Source organism: Phyllostomus hastatus, unplaced genomic scaffold (genome assembly GCF_019186645.2).
Source record: "Phyllostomus hastatus isolate PE091 unplaced genomic scaffold, TTU_PhHast_1.1 phas_scaffold_46, whole genome shotgun sequence".
Lineage (NCBI taxonomy): Eukaryota > Metazoa > Chordata > Mammalia > Chiroptera > Phyllostomidae > Phyllostomus > Phyllostomus hastatus.
The window spans coordinates 43,208,868-43,232,139 of NW_025334032.1; the positions used below are offsets into that span (position 1 = coordinate 43,208,868).

General features: G+C 43.9%; 1 protein-coding gene across 2 annotated transcripts in view; it reads right to left on the bottom strand.

Annotated features, from left to right (window-relative positions):
- Positions 1–23,272, bottom strand: part of WDR17 (WD repeat domain 17) — a 73,105-nt gene that overhangs the window by 45,286 nt on the left and 4,547 nt on the right. The window contains exons 2-5 of one of the 2 annotated variants that reach the window (XM_045821777.1): positions 17,880–17,968; positions 9,496–9,624; positions 7,948–8,131; positions 1,900–2,130 (exon numbers count right to left, since the gene is read on the bottom strand). In XM_045821777.1, coding sequence (XP_045677733.1) covers positions 1,900–2,130; positions 7,948–8,131; positions 9,496–9,624; positions 17,880–17,945 — 610 coding nt within the window. In that variant the 5' untranslated portion in view covers positions 17,946–17,968. The remainder of the gene's footprint in view (positions 1–1,899; positions 2,131–7,947; positions 8,132–9,495; positions 9,625–17,879; positions 17,969–23,272) is intronic. The other variant, XM_045821778.1, reaches the window with a different exon arrangement.

The window sequence follows — 23,272 nt, forward strand, 5'->3', positions numbered from 1 at the left end:
CCTTCCCCAGTGCCCTCGCAGCCCTGACCGACAACTTGACTCCCTCTCGGCCATGGCCGACAACTTGACCTTATATCCCTGGCCTCTGGAAGTATGGTTTTTGGGAAACAGTGGCCTTTCTGGAAGTCACCCGGGTCGGCCTGCCGAAACCCTGCACTTTCCAGCTTCGCATGAACCAGGAAAGAGAAAAGCAGAGACGGCCTACCCTCCGACCCGCCCTCTGGGTGCCCACATGGGCGCAAACACCTCAGCGTTTTGTATCTTCAGTGTCTCGGTGTCTGACGGTTTAAACTTTCAAAAACGCCTAATAACAATAAAAAAGCAAGAAAAGAAAGCCCTAGTCCATGAAAAAAAAAAGATGGCCTCAATGGCGAATTACACAACAGGAAAGACCCCTAGAATGAAGTGCGGACCCCAGTAGCAGCCAAGTTCTCCCTGTCCCCCTCAGAGCCCTGCAGTGCAGGTTCCTCATGAGAAAAGTGTCCCCCAGTCCTTATGGGGTCTCTGGGAGCAGCCAGCCAAGGGGCAGAAGTCAGGGCGTCCCCGCATACACCCCCCGAGGGCGAGAGGTAAGAGTGGGGACCTCAAGAGCACACGCCGCCTTCCCTGTCCCGAAATTCCCTCCCTGGGACTGGGTGAGGCGGCGGGGGGGCAGCAGAGACGAGGTGCAGGGAGTGGAGACCTGGTGTCCCCAGACCCAAACAGAGGAAGTCTGTGGATTCTGCCGCTGAGCTGTGACGCTGAGTGACCAGCTCAGCGAGGGACACGGCTCCCAGGGCCGAGGATGGGCAGGCAGAGTGGGGGGGGGGGGGTCCGAGACGGCCAATCCCAGCACAGCAAAGCACAGCCCCGCCCCGCCCCCTCTCACGCAGCCTGAAACTCGGGGGTGGAAGCGTCTGCTCCCACGTGAGGTCGGGAACCAGGAGGCAGGAGGTGGGCAAAGAGCAGAGAGAGGAGGTGGCGAGGACGGATACGTCTGGTTATAAAAAAGGCAAATAATAGATAGATCCTGTTTATGTGTATTTAAGATAAAAAATGGCCCTACTGTATCGGTGGTTTGTCCTTTTCTTTTTAACTTTAGAAAATCATTCCTTGAAGAAAGATTTATTTGAATTTTCAGAATTTCTCGTGTTCCGTTTTGATTTGTGTTCTCCTACCAATTTCAGGGGACTCGAACGCCACGTGCTTTGCGAAGGTCAGTGATGCCGCGGCTGGCAGGATCCGTCTGTGCAGCGGGGCAGCCAGGAGTCACGCCCGAGGGCACAGACGCCAGGTGGCCGGGCGGCTAACAGCACGTTTCTCCAACATCAGCAGGACGTGCTTAGGAGTGGAGAGCTGTTTGGGGAATTTTTCAATTTTTTTCATTATACATTTTATTACTGTCTAAAATCTAAAAGCAAACTAATTTCTCAGACCCCCTCGTTCAGCCAGACGAATGAACCGACAGGACGAAAGAGCTGTTTTTCCTTTCCGGGCCCGGGTCAAAGGCGTTGTTCGGGTCGGTGGCATCCGAGGGGTGTTTGGCACGCGGGTGGGAGAATATTTTGGGTGGCAGGACATCACGTAGTCCAGCTCTGCGTCCTTCCTCCGTCAGGCCATTTTCTTGGTGAGTGTGCAGAAGTAAAGAATGGATTTAAAAAAGTAAAAATATAGGACAGATGACTGATTGGGGTTAAATCAAAGTCAACTCTGCATAGCTGAGTTAAACGTATTACATTGTCTTATAAACAGATTTACTTCAAGTGAGTATTTGGAATCAGTGCAATGCTGGGTACTGTCTGCAGAGCTATTATTTTAAAACTAAAATCCAGTTACCATTGGCTTTACGCTGTGTAAATAAGAAATTGCACACGCTAAGAAAGATAAGAGTTGACCACCTCCGGCTAATTCCATTCTTACCTGGCTGTAAAATCGACAGACTCCCGTCCATATGGCCGAAGGCAACCTTGCCCTTCTTCTGGGTGTGCCACCGGAACACAGAGATGTCAGACAGGAAGCCGTGCGCGTCCCTGTGCACGGCCACTCCGCTCTCGGGCCCCGACAGGGCCCAGACGAACAGCGGGCCCCTGCGGGAGCTGAAGGCCACGGCGTCGCCCGCGTTCCAGCACCAGCTCAGACAGGCGGGTATCCCTGGAACCGATTCAACACGAGACGTGACACAGAGACCCGGCAGCAGGCTGTACCACTACATGACATTCGCACTGCAAATGTCTAAAAAAGAGTATGTTTGTTATTACAAAATATGACCTTCTTACTTAGGAATTGCATTTTATTTTTTTAAATATATTTTATTGATCATACTATTACAGCTGTCCCATTTTCCTCCCTTTATTCCCCTCTACCCTGCCCATCCTCTCCCATCCACCCCCCCCCTTTAGTTCATGTCATGGGTCTTATATATAAGTTCTTTGGCTTCTACATTGCCTATGCTGTTCTTGACCTCCCCTTGCCTGTTTTCTACCTACTACTTATACTACTTATCTCTGTACCTTTTCCCCTGTCTTGCCTTCCCACTCCACCACTGATAAGCCTCCATGTGATCTCCATTTCTGTGGTTCTGTTCCTGTTCTAGTTGTTTGCTTAGTTTGTTTTTGTTTGTTTGTTTTTTAGGTTTCGTTGTTAATAGCTGTGAGTTTGTTTTACTGGTCATAGTTTTGATCTTCTTTTTCTTAGATAATTCCCTTTAACATTTCATATAATAAGGGCTTGGTGATGATGAACTCCTTTAACTTGACCTTATCTTGGAGGCACTTTATCTGCCCTTCCATTCTAAATGAGAGCTTTGCTGGATAGAGTCATGTTGGATGTAGGTCCTTGCCTTTCATGACTTGGAATACTTCTTTCCAGCCCCTTCTTGCCTACAATATTACTTTTGAGAAATCAGATGACAGTCTTATGGGAACTCCTTTGTAGGTAACTGTCTCCTTTTCTCTTGCTGCTTTTAAGATTCTCTCCTTATGTTTAATCTTGGGTAATGTAATTATGATGTGCCTAGGTGTGTTCCTCCTTGGGTCCAACCTCTTTGGGACTCTCTGAGCTTCCTGGACTTCCTGATAGTCTATTTCCTTTGCCAGATTGGGGAAGTTCTCCTTCATTATGTATTCAAATAAGTGTTCAGTTTCTTGCTCTTCCTCTTCTCCTTCTGACAGCCCTATGACTCAGACGGTGGAACATTTAAAGGTGTCCTGTAGGTTCCTAAGCCTCTCCTCATTTTTTTGAATTCTTGTTTCTTCCTTCTGGTCCAAACCATTGATTTGAGTTCTGGTTTCCTTCCCATCATGGTTGGCTCCCTGTACATTTTCCTTTATTGCACTTTTCATAGCCTTCACTGTTTCCTCTAGTTTGAGACCATATTCAACCAATTCTGTGAGTATCCTGATGACCAGTGTTTTGAACTCTGCATCTTTTAGGTTGGCTATCTCTTCATCACTTAGTTGTATTTTTTCTGGAGGTTTGATCTGTTCTTTCATTTGGGCCATATTTTTTTGTCTCAGTGTACCTATTACATAGTAAGGGGCAGAGCCTTAGGTATCTGCCAGGGTGGGGCAACCCATGTGGCTGCGCTGTGATGCTGTCTGTGAGGGAAGGGTCTGAGAGGGAACAGTGCCACTTGCTCAGCTCTCTGCTGGCTTTCAGTCACTTCCCCCACTACCCACAAGCAAATGGGGCCCTTCTGGTGCTGACTCCTGGGTGGGTGGGCTTGTGTGTGTTCTAGGACATTGTGGGTCTCTCCAACGAACTCTCCTGTGAGGCTGGGAGTTTCTCCCGCCACCTCAAACCCCACAGGTGTTTTCAGTCAGAGGTTTGACGCTTTACTTCCCTGCGCTAGAACCCTGGGTTGCATGGTCTATCTCACCCCCCCCCCCCAAGTTGTTCCTCCTGGTTTATCTGAACACGAATGTGGGGCTGCCTACTCCACTAGCCACCACCTTGCCTGGTCTACCAACCACCACCCTTGCCATGAGTCCTCTCTGCCTGGCTGCCCATCCCTGCCCCTCCTACCAGTCTGGGTGAGTGTTTCTTCTTTAACTCCCTGGTTGTCAGACTTCCATACAGTTTGATTTTCTGTCAGTCCTGGTTGTTTTTTGTTTTTCAAGTTGTTGTTGTCCTTCTTTTGGTTGTGCGAGGAGGCACAGTGTGTCTACCTTCAAAACTGGATTTTACACGTTATCTCTAGGACCACTGGGAACATATGTAGGACACTTCCATGATGAAGGGAACAGTACTAATGTGACCATATAGGGCTTCATGTATTCAAAGGGATTTACAGAGATTTCTCCCCTTGAAAACTGTATGCTCACTAAAGCAATTGACTCTTGCTGGGTTTTTGTGTATACAACCTGCTCTGAGCATTCTAGGTAGAGAAGTTAGCATGGGGTTCGAGTCCTGCTTTAAAGGGTCTTGCATAAAGAAAATGTGGAGATAAGGATGAAATGTATAAAAAGTAAAATGCTACTATAAGAATTTAATAAAAATAAAATTAATGCTATAATCCATGTCTTATTGGGAGTTTAGATTCAAATCTTAGCTCTCCCTTGGATGAACTGAGCAAGTCCCTTTACCTCGCTAAACCTGTTTCCTCATCCATAAAACAGACACGACTAAAATTAAGAAAAGGAAATACACTATTTTATGTAAAAGTCCCTTTTAAACCATGAGACAAAATACCAAAGTTAAGTGTGAATCTCCCCACCGTTATTTTAATCGACTAGACCCTAAAGAAAGTCAGTGTTCTGGTAAACCGACACCCCAGGACAGAGACAGTGGCTCTTCCAGCACAGACTCACTGCCAGCTGCATCAGATCATCGGCCGGGAGGTGCATGTTGGGTAACGTGCAATTAGCGCCCAGGAAGCTGGTTCGAACGAGGTTCTCCAAAAGATCCCATGTGGGGAAGGGTTGGTGCACCCCTGGGCCACTGGCCGGGGAGGGAGATGGGACCTGAGCCATGCCCTGAAGGAGCAGTGGGGTTTAAACACGCGAGATGAGCACTACTTCCCAGGGACAGAGAACGCTATAAACGAAGACACAGACTCAAAACTGTTTATTGACAGTAACATCGCTTTGTGTCTATGGTGGGCCGAGAAGCAGACACTGGAAACTGAATGCCCAGGTCAGGGCCTGACATGTAATAGGAACTCCCTACATTTTATTGAATGAATGAATGAATGAATGTGTAAATAAGGTCAATAGGAGAGCTGATGTCGTTTTAGGACACATCGACAGAAGCAGAATTGGCCCAATAAGGGATCAGATACTCTGTATGCATCACACCACCATGGTACACTGGGAGAAACCACCAGGACGCTGGCTCTCTGAATGCGTACTTCAAGAAAGGCAGCGAGGGGAAGTAGGGACCACGTTGCTACAGCAGAACACACGACTATCGAGTTGGTGTGTCTGTAAGCACTTCTAAGGGCTCTGTAAATATGAACTCACCTAATTCCCTGAGCAAGATTCTGATATAAGTAGGACATATAACTATCCACTATTATTCAGTTTTTTTTTCATAAGGATATTGGGACGTTTTTCAAGTTGGTGACAATTTTAATATTTTTTACATTTAAGCAAATTAATACTCATTTCCTTCAAATTGATTTTTTGGTGATTAGGAAAAAATAGTGACAAAGTAAAAAACAACAGTTTCATGTTCAACTGCTGGATGTGGAAGTTCTGATATTGATACAACATTGATTGATATGCAAACTCATACTTTGCTTACTGAATTCCAGAAAGGAAAAAACAAAGTTTAAGATATTTCAAGGGGATTATTTAAAATGGGAGTGACCAGAAATGTTCACAATGATCTTTTTGCAAATAAAATATCAAATTTTTCAATCTTCAAATTAAGGAGATATTTAGAAATAGCATGAGGGACTTATTGATAAGTCTGAAAATTTCAGAGAAAGAAAAGATATGTAATCCTGGTTAAAATCATTACCCAAATTATTTAATCACCCTACACATGTTAATGAGGAGTCTTATTTATTCGTATAGTCAGTGGCACAGGAAGCTCTGTGTGGCACACACACAGGTGGATGAAGAACTCTTCCACCACAAATGGAGGCGATGCCTGTGGCATCTGATGACGGAGCAGTGGATAAACCAGGTGATGATACAATAGTATGTGGCCTAATCTGCACTCCAGCATAACACATAGACCACATGTTGTTATGCACTTACGGTCCAGTGCAGATTTTGCGGGACAGCTTTAGCAGAATGATGACATCGCACAACTTTCTTAGTTTGTGTCACATAAAACATGGAAAGAATGTTACGGAGTATTCATCGTGTTATTTAAGGTTAATTTCACAGAAAGCTAGATTTAAAGGCTTGGGAAAATGCACTGTTTATTAATATAAAGAACACTGGAAAATCTTATAGGATTTGTGGTTGGTGGAGAAACACATGACCAGAGAAACATGAAAAATCTTGACTGAGGCTTACCAATTGCTTCTATACATCACAAAGCTTGGACCAAAAGTAATTGGGCTTTTTCTTATTGATGTGTTGAAAACCTTAAGGAAAACTGTTACTTACATTAATGGAAGCTCACTGAATAAATAGTTGACTTTGAAAAATAGTTTGCTCACCAATTGCAGCCAATTGCTAACATTGAGTTCACTGGTTGTTGCAAGTAAAAATAAGTAGTATGTATGAAACTGGGAATAAGGTTTACATTTTTCTTGTTAAAATTAACCTTGTTTGAGAAATATTTTTAAGATAAAACTTACATAACAAAATTGGTATATTTTTCCAGTATTTTCAAAATTCCTAGTGACCTAAATTTGAAAAGACAAGAAAAGAGCAATAAACTAAATACACTGAACATAGCCAAAGGTTCCAAAATGTATTGTTATTATTTTGGAAGCAAGATTTCAATACCATTGCCTATGGATTGTCAACATTGTTGCTACATACTGAAAAGAACACTATAAAAAATTTGAACAAAATAGTGAGATTGTCACTTCTTAATTTTCTACCTCAAAGCTATCATCAGTAGTTTTGAGGGAAGAAGCTAAATATGGAAAAGGTACCCAGCAGTAGCTTTCAAAACTATAACCAAGAGTTGAGCTACACCTGGTACTCAAAAGGGGATTGAATTGTTGTGCTGTTTAATGCAGAATAATGATTACTGGACTTCATCATTGTTACGGGGCATGATTCTAGGTAGAAAGCATGTAGAGATAATTATACACTCCACTGAGACACACTATGTGAACTGGGGCTTTCCAACTTGACCTAATTAAAGATAAAGGGAGAAACCAGTCCGACAGGACACTAAAGATGCAGAGAATACTGACCTTGTATGTTTCGGTTTGGAGTAGAGTAAAAAATAGGCAAGGACAATAGTTCCATTAAGCAAATCTTATATAAAGGTTATCGGTTTGAACCCCGGTCAGGGCACATACAAGAAACAACCAATGAATTCATAAATAATTTGAACAACAAAGCAATGTCCTGTCTGTCTCTGTCTCTCAAGTCAATAAATAAAAATTTTAAAAAAGAAAATATTCTCTAATTATTATTTTAATATTTAAAGGGTGGGGCAGAAGTAGATTTACAGTTGTAGTACTAGAAACAGCTTATTTTTGCATTATTATTTATTAATTATTGCATTATTTTTCAATCTGAACAACTAACTGTAAGCCCACTTTTGCCACACCCTGTATTCTTAAACTTTTTGTGTTATATTTAAACACTAACAGAATCATTGGGTATTTACTATATTTCAGTGTACTAAGTATAATTATGTTGGGACATTTTGTTTGAGTTTTGCACACACACACACACACACACACACACACACAGTGAGTTATGATGGGAACTGTATTTCTTACACAGATTACCACTAGGAAGTCTGACTACTTGAGTACCTGAGCTCCTTGAAATAAAACATTTTGTTTATTGAAATGAAAACACAAGTTTACCCCAGTGACAAGTGTACCTTTTGTGTTGTTGAGTTTAGCAATGACTTTTTGCTCTGCGACGTTCCAGACGATCACTAAGTTATCGGCGCTGGCGCTGGCGAACAGGTCGGGGTGATGTGGGCACCACGAGATGGCCGTGATGGTTTTTTTATGTTCAGACATGATGGAGTGAAGTTTAAATTCATTGTAACGATGGTCCAACTAAAAAAGAAGCATAAATAAATCATTTCAGTGCTGCTTCTTAGGTCCCACATTTACCATTAATCAGCTGTTTAGAAGCTACCTACGTGAAGATTAGCACACCTAGTAACAACATGGGAACACATTTCAAGCCTTGGTCTACTTTCAAGTATCAACTAGATCAACTGGAAAAAAAACACTTTCTGAAAAAACGGAACGGAACGGAGATGAAACGCCCCAGTTCAGCGGGAAGGGGCTCCGAGGCTTGAGCTGAGAGTTGCAAACTCTCTCCCGACGGGCAGCGGGCAGCGTGGGCAAACAGGAAAACCAGCGCAAGCAGAGGCAAACTACTGAGGAGCCTGAGGTGTTCGGGGAGATGCGGTTATCTCGGTGCGTCCGGAGCTCCAGGTGAGAGGGAGCCAGAGACAGGGAGGCTGCAAAAGGATGTCATTCTGTTGAACTGGGGTGTTAATACTAGGGCAGCAGGGGCAAATGAGGCTTTACCATTTTAGATTTGCACGCAGATGTTTGATCAGGCTCAGGTACACTTTAGAGGGAGTCAAAGTACAGGCAAAGGGAACATTAGGAGACATTACAATAGTGGAGGGGAGAAGGATATAAGGGAGATAAGAAATACTAGAATCCCTTTTGGTTCCCTGGGTGCAGGATGCGAGCAGAGAGGAATCGAAGGCGACCCTCAGATCTGTGGTTTAGATGGTCAGTCCCCTGGTGACACAGAATCACTGTCCCCAGGCACAAGGGGCAGACTAGACTTGGGTTTAAAACGTGAATGGCACCTCCAGGTGGGGACCTTCAGAAGGCCATGGACTCCGTAGACCGGGAGCACGTAAGAGATGGGACAGAGCGAGGACAGGGGAACAAAGCAGCTATAACCGCCTTCATCTCAAGAATTCCTCAGCATCTACTACATCTGCACTATTTTTAACATATAATGATCTCTAATGGACCACCCACATTCCTCAAGTGAGACGACTCTCTCCTATCAAATGTAGTTACTGAACAATGTGCGAAATAAACGAACAAATGCATTCCATTTATGGATATGGGAATACAGTTCAGAAGAATCAAATACTACTTGCTCATCACTCATAAATGGGATCTGTCACTTCTTGAAGGAAACCTTCTTGATGAACAGCACATAAAGTATTAGGGAAGCCATGAAGATTTTGCTGATAACTTAATACTATGACACAAGCATTTTCTAAAAGCTTGACTTGTAAAACTAATATATTTTGTTGATACTATAAATATCAACAAAATATAAAATATGTACCAATAAAATTAGAGCATTAAGCTTTCCATGTGACGGGGATTGAAAAACAATTACCAACTAGACATGCCCGCCCCCGAGGCAGCGAGGTTACCTGGTAAATGTAGACGGCCAGGGTGGCGCAGTAGGCGAACCTGCCCTCGCTGGCCGCGCACACGTCCTTGTTCCATGGCTGACAGCCGGCGGCCAGCAGCCCCACCTGCCGCACCCGCGACATGCCTGTCTTGGGACACAAGTGCGGAGGAACATCAGTGGTTTACGTCATGCGGTGAGCTTCCCCTTCGTCGTTTTACATCTGTCACTTTCACTCCTCCTCTTTATGCCCCGAAAAAGTGTCCTGTTGCTCTCACTGGTCTCCATGTGTGTTTACTCACACTGCCCAAGAATGGGAGGTTAAGTCTGGCAGTGTCTATGGACAGACGGGCAGGCAGCTTGAGCTGGGGAGCAAGAGGCTGCAAGCCCAGGAGACGCAGTTCACGCGGAGAGCTCCCCTTGCTCTGAGGTCCGTCCTGTCTGAGACGAGCAGGACCACAGCCCTGTTCTTTGATCAGTGTTTGCACGGTGCATCTTTCTCCGTCTCTTTACTCTTTTTTTTAAGGGGGGCAAACATTTTTTATTTTTTGTTGCATGTATTGGAGTGACTTTGGTTAACAAAATGATGTAGGTTTTAGATACACAATTCTGTAACACAGCATCTGTACGCTGTATGGTGTGTTCGCCACCCCAAGTCTCCTCCACCACCATTTACCACCCTGCGCCCTCTTCTTCCTCCCTCCGACCCCGTTCCCTCTGGTCATCACCACACTGTGATCTGAGGGGTTTTTGTTTGTTTTGCTTGGTTTTATTTTAGTTTACTCCCTTCACTTTTCCCTGCATGTCTCTATACGTCATGTGTTTCTTGTAAACAACATAGAGTTGAGTCTTGTTTCTTGACTCACTCTGACAATTTCTGTCTTCATCAGGTGTGTTTAGACCGTTGGCCTTGAGGTCACTACCGACGCAGTTAGATGCCGTGCCTGCCATGGTTTTACTGCTTCCGTGTGCTGCCCTGGCCTTCATCCCTGTTTCCGCCTTCCTCCCTTTTTCTCCCTTTTGGGGTTTCAATGGAGCACGTCATAGGTTTCATTTTTTCCTTAGCATTTCAACTGCACCCCATGTAGAAAATGTTTTAGTGGTTGCCCTAGAATTTGCTATACACATTTGCAACTAATCCAAGTCTATTTTCAAATGACACTCTCCCCCTGCTCAAGTATTGTCAGTAACTTATAATGACAAAGTATCCCCAATTCCTCCGTCCCACCCCCTGCATCATTGCTGCCATTCACTGCCGTTATACAGAAGCATACAGAGCACATGTACATGCGTGTGTGTGTACACATGAGCATACAAAATCAATATACTGTTATTTTCATTTTGAAAAAAGCCTGTTTTTATTACATCAATTAAGATTAAGAATAAAAATTTTTGTTTTACCATCACTTATTAATTTTCTGATACTCTTCCTTTGTTTATGTAGATCTGAGTTTCTGACCTGTTGTATCATTTTCCTTCATTCTGGAGAACTTACATTTCTTGGAAGACAGGTCTACTGGCAACAAACCATTAAATCTTTTGTTTGTGTGAGAAAGCCTGCGTTTCCCCTTCACTTTCTAAGGATAATTTAGCAGGGTACAAATAGTCCTCGGTGGTTGTTTCATTTCGCTCGACACTGCAAATGTGTCATTCCACTCTCTTCTTGTTTACACGGTTTCTGAGAAGTCGAATGTAATTCTTGTCCTTTTTCTTCTATAGATAGAGTGTTTATTTCCTTCGGCTTCTTTCAAGATTTTCTCCTCGTCTTTTATTTTCTGCAGTTTAAATATGATTTGCAGTTTAAATATGATTTATGATCTGCAGTTTAAATATGAATTTCTTTGGTATTTATCTTGCTTGGTGTTCTCAAAGCTTTTTGGATCTGTTGTTTGGCGTCTGATATTGTTTGGGGGAAATTCTAATAACCGTTGTTTCAATGATTGCTTCTGTTTTTTGTCTTTCTTCTTCTGTTATTTTTATTGTGTGTATGCTATACTTTTTGTAGAGGCACCACAGTTCTTGGATGTTTTGTTACTTTGTTTTTCCTCCTTTTTTCCATTGCTTTGTCTTGGAAGTTTCCATCGTCACTTTCTCAGGCTGCGAGCGCCTTTCCTCAGCCAGGCCCAGTCTACGACGAACCACCGCACTAAGGCATTCTTCACTTCTGTTACAGTGTTTCTGGTCGTTCATTTTTTTCTTTTATTCTTTCTTAGAATCTCCATCTCTCTGCTTATATCACCCATCTGTTCTTGCATGTTGTCCGTTAATCATAGTTCTTAATTTATAATTCCAACATTCCTGCCATATGTCACTGGGGTTCTGAAGCTTGCTCATCTCTTTGGCAAACTGTGTCGTGTGCCTTCTAGTACACCCTGCACCTTTGTGTTGCAAGGGGAACATGTACCGGCTGGTGGTGAGGTACGGGAGGAGGGCACAGGGTCTTCGTCCTCGGATTAGGTCTCTGACCTTCGGTGAGCCCGTGCCTGTGGAAGGTGCACCTCACCAATGATTCTAGAAGGTTCCTCCCGTAGGTGAGACAGTGGCCCAAAGGGGCTGGAGCTCCGTATGTCCCTTCACCCAGAGAAATCAGGCTCTGCTATAAGTCCACCAGGTTAAGGTCTCCCCAGGGCAGCCTTGTTAAGGAGAAGCGAATGCTCCAGGACGTTTCGGATTGGTTCCTTTTCCTCCCCCCGGCCAGAAGCATTAAGGGACTTTCTCTGATATTCAAGTGAGGACCCTCGGGGGCCTGGAGGTCAGACTCACAGAAGCAGGGCAGCCTCCCCGGAGTCTCCACCTCTCCACCCACTGCCCGCTGCCCCAGCGCCCACCACGGCCCCTGTAGGTGGGTTTCCGCTCCAGCACGCCCCAATTCTCTGTACCTGCCTCTTTGCTTCGGGGGCAGCAGTTTGCCCTGTGACCTCATGGTGTCTGTCACGGACCTAAGATCAGTTCATGAAGCTGTTCGTTGTTTCAGGCCAGAGGGAGGACTCCCGCACTCCACACATGCCAGACCGGAACCCGGACGCCCTGCTACTGACTTTTATTTATTAAAAACCAGTACACTATTTTGAAACCCATGTCAACATTTTCACGTTAACTATCGGTGTATTTTGATTTCCTACTTTTTATTTTTCTTACTCAGATAACATAAACATTTCAATTTTATCATATCATTTGCTATACCCTTGTTCTTGACCAGTTCTCATAAGTCTTTTTAAAAAATATATTTTATTGATTATATTATTACCGTTGTCCCATTTCCCCCCTTTTATTCCCCTCTGCCCTGCACACCCCCTCCCACCCGCATTCCCCCCTTTACTTCATGTCCATGGATCTTACATATAAGTTCTTTGGCTTCTACATTTCCAATGCCATTCTTAACCACCCCCCATCTATTTTATACCCACCATTTATGCTACTTATTCTCTGTACCTTTTCCCCTTTCTCCCCCTCCCACTCCACTGCTGATAAGCCTCCATGTGATCCCCATTTCTGTGATTCTGTTCCTGTTCTAGTTGGTTGCTTAGTTTGTGTGTATGTGTTTGTTTGTTTGTTTTTTAGGTTCAGTTGTTAATAGCTGTGAGTTTGTTTTACTGGTCATAGTTTTGATCTTCTTTTTCTTAGATAAGTTCCTTTAACATTTCATATAATAAGGTCTGGGTAATGATAAACTTCTTTAACTTGACCTTGCCTGGAAAGCACTTTATCTGCCCTTCCATTCTAAATGATAGCTTTGATGGATAGAGTAATCTTGGATGTAGATTCTTGCCTTTCATGACTTGGAATACTTCTTTCCAGCCCCTTCTTGCCTGTAAGATTTTTTTGGAGAAATCAGCTGATAGTCTAATAGAAATTCCTTTGTAGGTAACTGTCTCCTTTTCTCTTGCTGCCTTTAAGATTCTCTCCTTATCTTTCATCTTGGCAAATGTAATTATGATGTGCCTTGGTGTGTTCCTCCTTGGGTCCAACTTCTTTGGGACTCTCTGAGCTTCCTGGACTTCCTGGAAGTCTATTTCCTTTGCCAGATTGGGGAAGTTCTCCTTCATTATTTGTTCAGAGAAGTTTTCAATTTCTTGCTCTTTCTTTTCTCCTCCTGGACTCCTATGATTCAGATGCTGGAACATTTAAAGATGTCCTAGAGGTTCCTATGACTCTCCCCATTTTCTTGAATTCTTGTTTCTTCATTATGTTCTGGTTGAATGTTTATTTCTTCCTGCTGGTCCAAACCGTTGATTTGAGTCCCAGTTTCCTTCCCCACACTGTTGGTTCCCTGTACAATTTCCTTTATTTCACTTTTCATAGCCTTCACTGTTTCCTCTAGTTTGCAACCATATTCAACCAATTCTGTGAGTACCCTGATGACCAGTGTTTTGAACTCTGCATCTGATAGGTTGCCTATCTCTTCATCACTTAGTTGTATTTTTTCTGTAGCTTTGATCTGTTCTTTCATTGGGCCATATTTTTTTTTGTCTCAGCGCACCTATTATATGGTATGGGGGTGGAGCCTTAGGTATTTGCCAGGGCAGGGCAACCCACATGGCTGCGTTGTGATGCTGTCTGTGAGGGAGGGGTCTGAGAGGGAACAATGCCATTTGCTCAGCTTTCCACCATCTTTCAGTCAGTTCCCCCACTACCCATAAGCAAATTGGGTCCTTCTGGTGCTGATTTCTGGGTGGGTGGGTTTGTGTACATTCTAGGACCCTGCAGGTCTCTCCAAGGAGCTCTCCTGTGTGGCTGGAAGTTTCTCCCGCTGCTGCAACCCCCACAGGTGGTTTTAGTCAGAAGTTTTGAGGCTTTACTTCCCTGCACTGGAACCCTGGTTGCATGGTCTGTCTCGCTCTCCAGTTGTTCCTCCCAGTTTATCTGCACGTGAATGTGGGACCACCTAGTCCTCCAGTTGCTGCCTTTCAGTGAGTCCTCTCCATTCGGCTGCCCATCTCCGCCCCTCCCACCAGTCTGGATGAATGTTTCTTCTTTAACTCCTTGGTTGTTGGACTTCCATACAGTTTGATTTTCTATTAGTTCTGGTTGTCTTTTGTTTTTAAATTTGTTGTTGGCCTTCTTTTGGTTGTGCGAGAAGGCATGGTGTGCCTACCTGAGCCTCCATCTTGGCTGGAAGTCCAGCTTTCATAAATATTACATCCCACAACTTAAATTCAGAGCTGAATCATTTGTCCACACCAGTCATTAAAATAATAAATAGGACAAAACAACATGGCATTTTATTTTTTAAAAATCTAACATTTTGAAGCAATATTTAAAAATCATGTGTTATTAAATATATGTATACTACTGCATTTATAAATCTGAATTATTTAATGTGGTAGTATTTGAAACTTAAAGAGTATCATAAGATAAATGTATGTACATAATACTATGTAGCCTTTATTAAGTGGTACCTAGAGTTGCTGAGGAAATAAAGAGAAATGTCCAGGAGCTTTCGTTATCTGTGTGGTCAGCATGAATTGTTACACAGTTGATGCTTCTGCATTACTGAAAGTGGAAGATGTTCAGATGAGGTCCGCTTCAAAATATATTTTTGCAATTTAAATATTAATCCTATAAAATGTCATATATATATATATATATATATATATATATATATATATATATATATATTTAAGTAGCTTTTTAACTTGGGTGATTACAGAGTTCACATAAATGTTATATATCCTTTTTTATCTTTATAATATGTTTCCTTATTTTTCCTGTGAACAGTTTAAGAAATTCTGTGTCCATTCCAAACACTTGTCGCTCCAGAACACAACCTCTTTCTGGCCCAGAAGCAACACACGCACCTTGGAGAGGAAGCACCGGACGGTGCAGGGCACTGAGCAATGCAGGCGGACACGGGGCTCAGGGAGAAGGCCTGGCATCTGTCACCCCACATGCCACCGAGTGTCAGCAGCCTGCCACTGCTGCCCTTGCAAGACTGTCTTTGTTTTTCTAGCCTACATACAATTTTTAGTTTCCATCACACACACACACACACTCTCATAATTAGAGTGAGGTTGCTTTGCACAGTAAGTGTATAAAATATTTTAAAAAGTGATGAGTGTATTTTCATGAGATGTGTATAGTACAAGTGCTAACTTGTGAAAATGCAAGAGTATTATATGAAATGATTATAATAAAATTTAAAACGTGTTGTGACACTGTCAAAAATAAAATTATAAAACTAAGCTAAAATCAAGTTGATAGTATGGGTCTCTGTGTCTGTAGAAATATATATGCCACAAACACTAATTATATCAATGTATAAAGGCCAACTGAGTGCTAGAAAGACCAAACTCATGACTGCATGTGACTTTTCAAACACTACATGTCCAAACTACAATTTTCAACTCAAAAATCCATCTTATCTCTGTCTCTCTCTGCAAATATTTAACAAATAATCTACTGAAAAGCTCACAATGCTGAAATCTGATATATAGGGTACATATGCACATACACATGATCTGAAAAATAATAAGCTGGATTTTTTAGAGAAAATTAAAGTCAATATTCATGTGTCAAATTCCATTGTCTAGAATAGCATCTTTCTTTCTCATCTAAGCCTGTATAAGAACTGATCAAAACTTGAGCCAGAAGGAGCTCAAACTCACAAAGACAGTATGGTGATCTGAGGGTCAAACTACGTCTAGAACAGCTTGGGATAAAATGCCTCACAACCAGGAATTAATTTATCAAGGCCAACGGTATTAATGAAGGGCAGACTGGAGTTACGGTGGAGCGAAGGACTGTGAATCTCATAATTTCTACGAGCTTCCCCAAAGTCAGTATAAAGAAACACGTACCTTTAGTACAAAAAGCAGTTTTCTACAATCAGTCACCCCTCCCCCCCAAATTACACGGTCACCCCTGCCCCTCCCACCGAGGAGTACATGGGCTGCACTGGAAACAAAGCTCCCTGTTTCGACATCAGAAATTAGTCCATTTACAATGCACACATACGCAACACGCAGGAGGCTAACACCGCAGTGTGGGTGCCTGTGTGTCCAGTGGGGCTGGAGTGCTGCTGGTCAACCCAGAAGCGGACACATGTCATCATTCATGGGTAAGAATGGAATTCAGGACAGAGAGCTACCCACTAAGTCTCCACCTGTCCCTGCAGAGTGATTTAGGATTCACAGTACGACAGGGGTTTTCTCCAGAGTTAGAAATTAATTGGTTTCAGAGCTGCTGACCAGCGTGATTCACAGCTGAGGGGAAAAAGACTCTGAAGCAGAGGCAAGAGGCCTTACACAGCTGAGCATTTACAGCTGAACAGTTACATGCCTGGGTTGCGGGCCGGGCCCCAGGCGGGGGTGTGTGAGGGACACACCGACGGACGTTTCTCTTGCACATCGATGTTTCTCTCCCTCCCTCTCTTCCCCTTTCTCTAAAAGTAAATAAATATCTTTTTTAAAAAGTAGCTTTAAGAAAAGAAATAGTTAAAAAGAACTAGAATACTGAGAACATATCTTTGGTGAACGTGATTAGAATGGAAACCTGAAGAAGTAAGGAAAAAAAACAAACCCAGCACTGCGTATCTTTAGTAGCACGCACCCTCCAACACCGGGAAAAGTGGGTGAAACTTCGCAGAGTTCCTGGCTATTTTGGCCCACTCGTTAATGAAAAAATCCATTATTTAACCTTCATTTAAATAATTTAGAAAACTGTCCGTTAAAAAGGTAAAAATAGTCAAAGAGAAATCATATGTTATTCTAAACTAAGTACATTCTGATAAGGTGCATTTTCAAATAGTAGTTTTGTACTGTGGCAATAATAGGTCAGAAGAGCTTTTCAAAATACCATGCAGAAGTTGCCATAGTAACAATGCAAATCCTTTCGAAACATAATTAATTGCCTAGCAATTTATCAACTATAACATGGCATTCTTCTTTAGAAAAGTTTTATATGTATTATTATACACATTTATTTCATTAAATGTTTTTCTTTATGTCAAATGACCTCATTGAAATTATTGCTATTTTATACATTAATCTCATTAGAAGGAATTCCAGCTTATAAACACTGGGGCAAACACAGGTTTACAGTTGTTCATGTGGAAAATAATACAATAATTAAGAAATAATAATATAATAATAAACTCTGTTTTGTGTAAACCTACTTGTGCCCACCCTGTATTTAAAGCCTAAAACAATCTGGAAACACTACGAATTCATCTAAAACTAGGATAGAAAAAGATGCCTTTTCTTTAATGTATAGTTACAATTATTTGTATGTACTACCTTCTTACCTCTGCACTTAAATCTACCAAATAAGTATCTTATTTACACTCAGAATTCTGCAATGCAAAAATGTCCCCAGTATAAGTGACAGAGTAATAAAACCGCATGAAAAGTAAAATAGAAAAAAGACACACACACACACAATTGTAATTACGACATAAATGTAGCTTACTCTTTGTAGTCCTTCATACCAATCATCTTGCTCAAACCAATGTGACACGCGAGTCATCCAAGCCATAGGGTGTTTCTACTGCTCGGCACCTGAAGTGACAACAGCGTGTTTCAGCCAGGCAGCCTCCCCCACCTGCCCTGAGCAAGGCCCGTCAGGACAAGCAGCTGGACGTGCACACACACTTCAGCTGAAACAGTTTCGTCATTTACACGTAACCGTACCTGTAAAAACCATGCTCAACCCAGAAACGGAGGCCTGTGTTCAACTAAGAAACAATAAATAAAGCAATCATGATGTTACTGTGCGATACCAGAGAATGCTTATATCAAATGGTATATTTGGTTTTCAGTTTTTATTCCAAAAGACATCTTTGATTTAAGTTTTGCCAGACGCAGGCAAGTTTCTAGAAATCACCACATTAGCAATAAGGAATCCGGGAAAACAAAACCAACACAAGAAGCAGAAAATCGGGTTCATGTACAACCTTACAACCGGACGGACGACTGGAAGAGAGCGTCCAGGGGAAAAGCTGGTGAAGCCCATAGTTCTATGTGCTTCCGGCTCAGCCAGTTATTGACCTTCGTGCCCCCAGGAATGTATGGGCACTACGTGACTGAACGGAGTGCCCGTACACTCAACAGAGAATCAGAGTCACATCATTTGGTTTCACTGTAGTTTTACTCACTTCTAGGAGGATATTGTAGCCATGCAAAACAGGAGATTTCTTGGTATACTGGGAGACTATCTGAGCTTCAGAATATCCTCTCTAAAGTTTAGGGGCGTCACCCAACATGTAACAAGTTCTGAGAGATCTTTTCAAACTCATCAAAGCCTTACACCTCAGTGAAGAAAAAAATGATGGAAGGAAAGGAAGAAGGACAGAGTGGGGTGGAAAGCAAAAAAACAAAACAAACAATTTGAGTACTTTGAATATTTCACTTTTCATGCCCCCAAAGCAAGATGGCTTTTGTTCCGACACAGATACACTTGTATGACATAAAAGTGTCACCGGAGCTCACTGAGAAGAGCCTTATGGTTGTTCTAGAAAAATGTCTCAGATGGAACATGTCACCGTTCTTCAGACTTCCTCCTTTTCTTCTGGGAGTGTTGTCAGTAACATCTGCTCACAGCCTGCCAGGGACAGTTCCTGGATGGAGGAACCTCTCGCTTAACTTGTTTCCATCCTGGTGACTTCACTGAATCTGGAGCACCCTTTCTGTCCTGCCCTCGGAGCTCCCCCACAGCCCTCTGTCCCTGACTACGGGACTGCGCTGCTTTGCCCCACCCTCTGTATTTGCCCCCCACCCATTGCTGTCTCCCTTATCCGCTGCTTATCTTACGTTGACCTACAACTCTGTGTGTGTCCTGCACCAAGCTTTCTTACCCCACCTGGCCCCACATGGAGCAGCTGCCCCACACTCTCTGCCGTGCCACCACCTCCGGGGTTCCAGTCTGGCTTCTGATATGCCTGGCCGACGTCACCCTCACCAAGCTTCCACCTCCCATTCCCAACCACCGACCCACCTCTGAGCCCTCAGCCACTCGCCAGGGAATCTCAGTGTGACTGCGTGTGAAGCCCTTTCAGAAAGGTCCCCCACCCCACCCCTCCCGAACATTCTGCACTTCCGCCTGCAGCCCCCACTCCGCAGACCAGCCTTACACTCCCGGCGGGAGCTCCAGGTACAAGCACCAAGTCATCTTCGAGTCTTTCCTCCCTTCCCCTCCCTCTCCTCCTCCACCCGATCACCACATATTATCAAACTACTTTTCAACACGTGTCTTCAAGAGGTCCTTCTCTCCACCCCCAACGCCACTATTTTGGTGAAACCCCTTGTGTCCTGTGTAAGCTAATGAAAGAGTTTCCTTACTAGTCTCCCTACTGGCACTACAGTTCCTAAGCATGCTCTAGACTGTTGCGACTTTACACCCTGAAGATTCCAAATGATTTTGCCTGAACCGTCCTTCCCCTCCCCCTTTTCCTGTGACTAACAAGCTCTTTCAAGACCCCAAAGACACATGAAACTATGTTCAATATCGCTAGCTATCAGAGAGATGCAAATTAAAACCACAATGAGATACCACTTCACACCAGACAGAATGGCCATCATAAACAAAGCAACAAACAACAAGTGTTGGGGAGGTTGTGGAGAAAAGGGGACCCTAGTGCACTTTTGGTGGGACTGCAGACTGGTACAACCACTATGGAAAGCAATATGGAACTTCCTCAAAAAACTAAAAATGGATCTGCCTTTTGACCCTGCGATTCCACTGCTGGGACTATATCCTACTCTATCCTAAGAATACTAAAACACCAATTCAAAAGAACCTATGCACCCCAATGTTCATAGCAGCACAATTTACAATAGCTAGATGCTGGAAGCAACCAAGATGCCCATCAGTAAATGAGTGGATCAAAAAACTATGGTACATTTACACAATGGAATTCTATGCAGCAGAGAGAAAGAAGGAGCTCCTACCCTATGCAACAGCGTGGATGGAGCTGGAGAGCATTATGCTAAGCGAAACAAGCCAGGCAGTGAAAGACAAATACCATATGATCTCACCTTTAACAGGAACCTAAATAACAAAACAAAGAAACAAGCAAAATGTAACCAAAGACACTGAAATAGAGGGCAGGCTGATGGTGACCGGAGGGGAGAGAAGAGGGAATTTCAGGGGACAGTGGGAAGGGTTCACAGGAACAAACTTAAAGGACACATGGGCATAGACTAAGGGGAGGGTGGTAATGGGAGGGAAGTGGGGACTGGATTGGGAGTAAAAAGGAGAAAACTGTATATGAGCAATGATTAATAAAAAAATATTTTGTTGATTTAAAAAAAAAAAGACCCAACTTAAATACCCCTCTTCCTTGAAGTCTTTCTCAAATGCCCCCAATCCCTCACTGGTTTGCCTTTATATTTGTGTTTGTTTGCACTGGATAGTGAGTGTTTGTGTGAACGTAAGTGGTGAGCTCCCCAAGGCAAAGGACCAGATTTGTATAGGAGATGCAAAGTGTGTGCCGAGTGAGCGGACGAACACCTGGGTGTGAGAAGGGGCTGTCACCTGGGCGGTTCACAGGAACTGGAGGCGCACAGCACGGGGCCCTGGAAAGGGGGGCAGACCCAAGCGACAGGTGACGAGCTCCCCAACCAGGGGTCCGGGGTCCTTGTTCACTCTCTTGGAGGGAAATGGCTGCCAAATCATTTAAGAAACTGTTTTATTAAAAGGGGAAACAAAAATGTGAACTTGAACTGGTAAAATTATTTTACAATCACCCCAGGCATCAAGCATGTACTTGGTGTACCAGTGTAACTCCAAGGTAGTTAACATTGACACCTGGTTTATAGGGCACGCATTAGGTCTTATGTCTTATCTCCTGATGATTTTCCATGAGCACATTACCACATTTGCCAGAATTAAGAAAAGCAAGATGTTGCACATCATGCCATCTCTATCTTGCATAGAAAGGCCCATTCCTTATTGCACTGCAGGTACTTTGATGAACTCAGAGTGAACAGGATCTGGTTCACTTAGCGTGAGAACGGCCGGTGGTGTCTAATTCCCGCACCTGCTCCATTGGTTAGACCTGACTGCAGGGCAGAGCGCACACCCTGAGCTGCCCTCAGGAGGGAGCATGTCCCCATCACGTGGCCATAACCGAGACAGGAAGGACAGAGTCACAGTGGCACCTACTCCACATCTACCCTTGTTAAGGTCAGCGACAGATGGAAATGACAATCATCAATGGCTAAATGCCAGCATGATACAGAAATGGAGAGAATAAAGTAAGATGTTTCACGTTGTCAGAAAACTTGCTGTAGGCAATAATACCCAGGCGTGGTCCACTCGCTGGTCCTGACCTTTTCTCCATCTCTGCATCTGAATGTGTGTCGTGATCTCATCGGGACAGCCTGTTGCCCCTGGACTCGCCACACGACTTGTTTTGCCTTGTGGCACGGGGGCAGGAGTCAGAGTGTGCAAGCCCAGCACACGGCTGGCTTCCGTCCCCGCCCTCATGTCTCTGCCACCAGCGTGAGAGGAACGCACCACGGCCGCCTGTCTGGTGGGGGAAGGACGCCAGACACAGCCTCAGAGCGGCCCGGACATGACCCAGACCTCCAGTGAGGAGCAGAACCCCGAGGCTAAGCCAAACCCGCTAGGAAACCCCTAGCCTCACACCTGTGAGCTTATTGTTATATTTTGCTGAGATTTGGAGTGGTTTGTAACAGGTTTTTTGCGATGATAGCTAACTAATGCATGGCCAGTCATAACGCTGAGAACCAGAACTCCTGAGTCAGGAAGACAGGCACACTCCATGCAGGCTAGTCAATACAACCGGTAATCTTACTCCCCTACATTAGGACATTGGGGTGTAACGACTGTAGGAATGAAGCAAGATTTACAGGGTTTATAGTGTTGCAGCAATCTAGGTTCTATAGCAGCAGAGTTACAGAGGACCAGATATTTTTTAAATTAAATAAATACAGCAAGAGATATTTATTCATAGAAAGAACCTGAGTTATCTTGTATTTTTTTCAAGTTTCTTAACAATTAATCACTGAAAAATACATAAGATGAGTCTTTTCACAAAAGGAAACTGTATCGGCACATCTCACGCGACCCATTCACACAGGTGCAATGTTTCCGTTTTGTTTTCCTTCACCCTTCCCAGAAACGCTTTCCATGCTTCGTTAGGAGGGTTACAATGCGGCAATTTTAAGCAGATGAAGTAGGCCCCGCTCTGGTTCCGAGAAGCTGGTGGTATCTGCCAGTCACCAGCATCCGACCAGAAATAGAGGAACTATTAATAAAATCAAAACACAGTCCCTGGCCCAGAACGGAACGTACTGAGAGTTCCCCGGTTGTAATTTCATGGGGGCCTGTTTGTACCAGAGCCCGCGATGTTCATTGCTGCTCTCTCCGCCCAGACTGGGTGTTTTCATGTACTCGTGCCGGTTCAAACCCCAAACACAGGGAAAAGACGCCCTGCCTGCTGTCCGCATCTTGTCTTGTCTGGTCTCAGTCGTGTCTTCTCCGATTCTGCATTTAGGTTTCTTCTGGCCCGCTTTGCCTGATTTTGATATTGGCTCAATCCTCTGAAATGTGGCATCTGCAGCCTATCCTTCCCCTCCTAAGTTCATCCCCTTCCGGGAGGTCTTCTTACCTATTGTGCTTCCCACTGTTACCCTCTCGGTGGGCCCCGCCCCCGTTGCCATGGGACACAGCAACGACACTTACACAAACTTCCCAGCAAACTGGAATGAATGGGCCAAGTAAGCACAGGCCGTTGCTTGGTCAACCGCACAGGGCAGGATGCAGAATCTACAAGATACATGGCACCACCCCTAAGCATTCTCTTCCAGGTGCCTGCACCTGACCTGCCTAGGACCAGG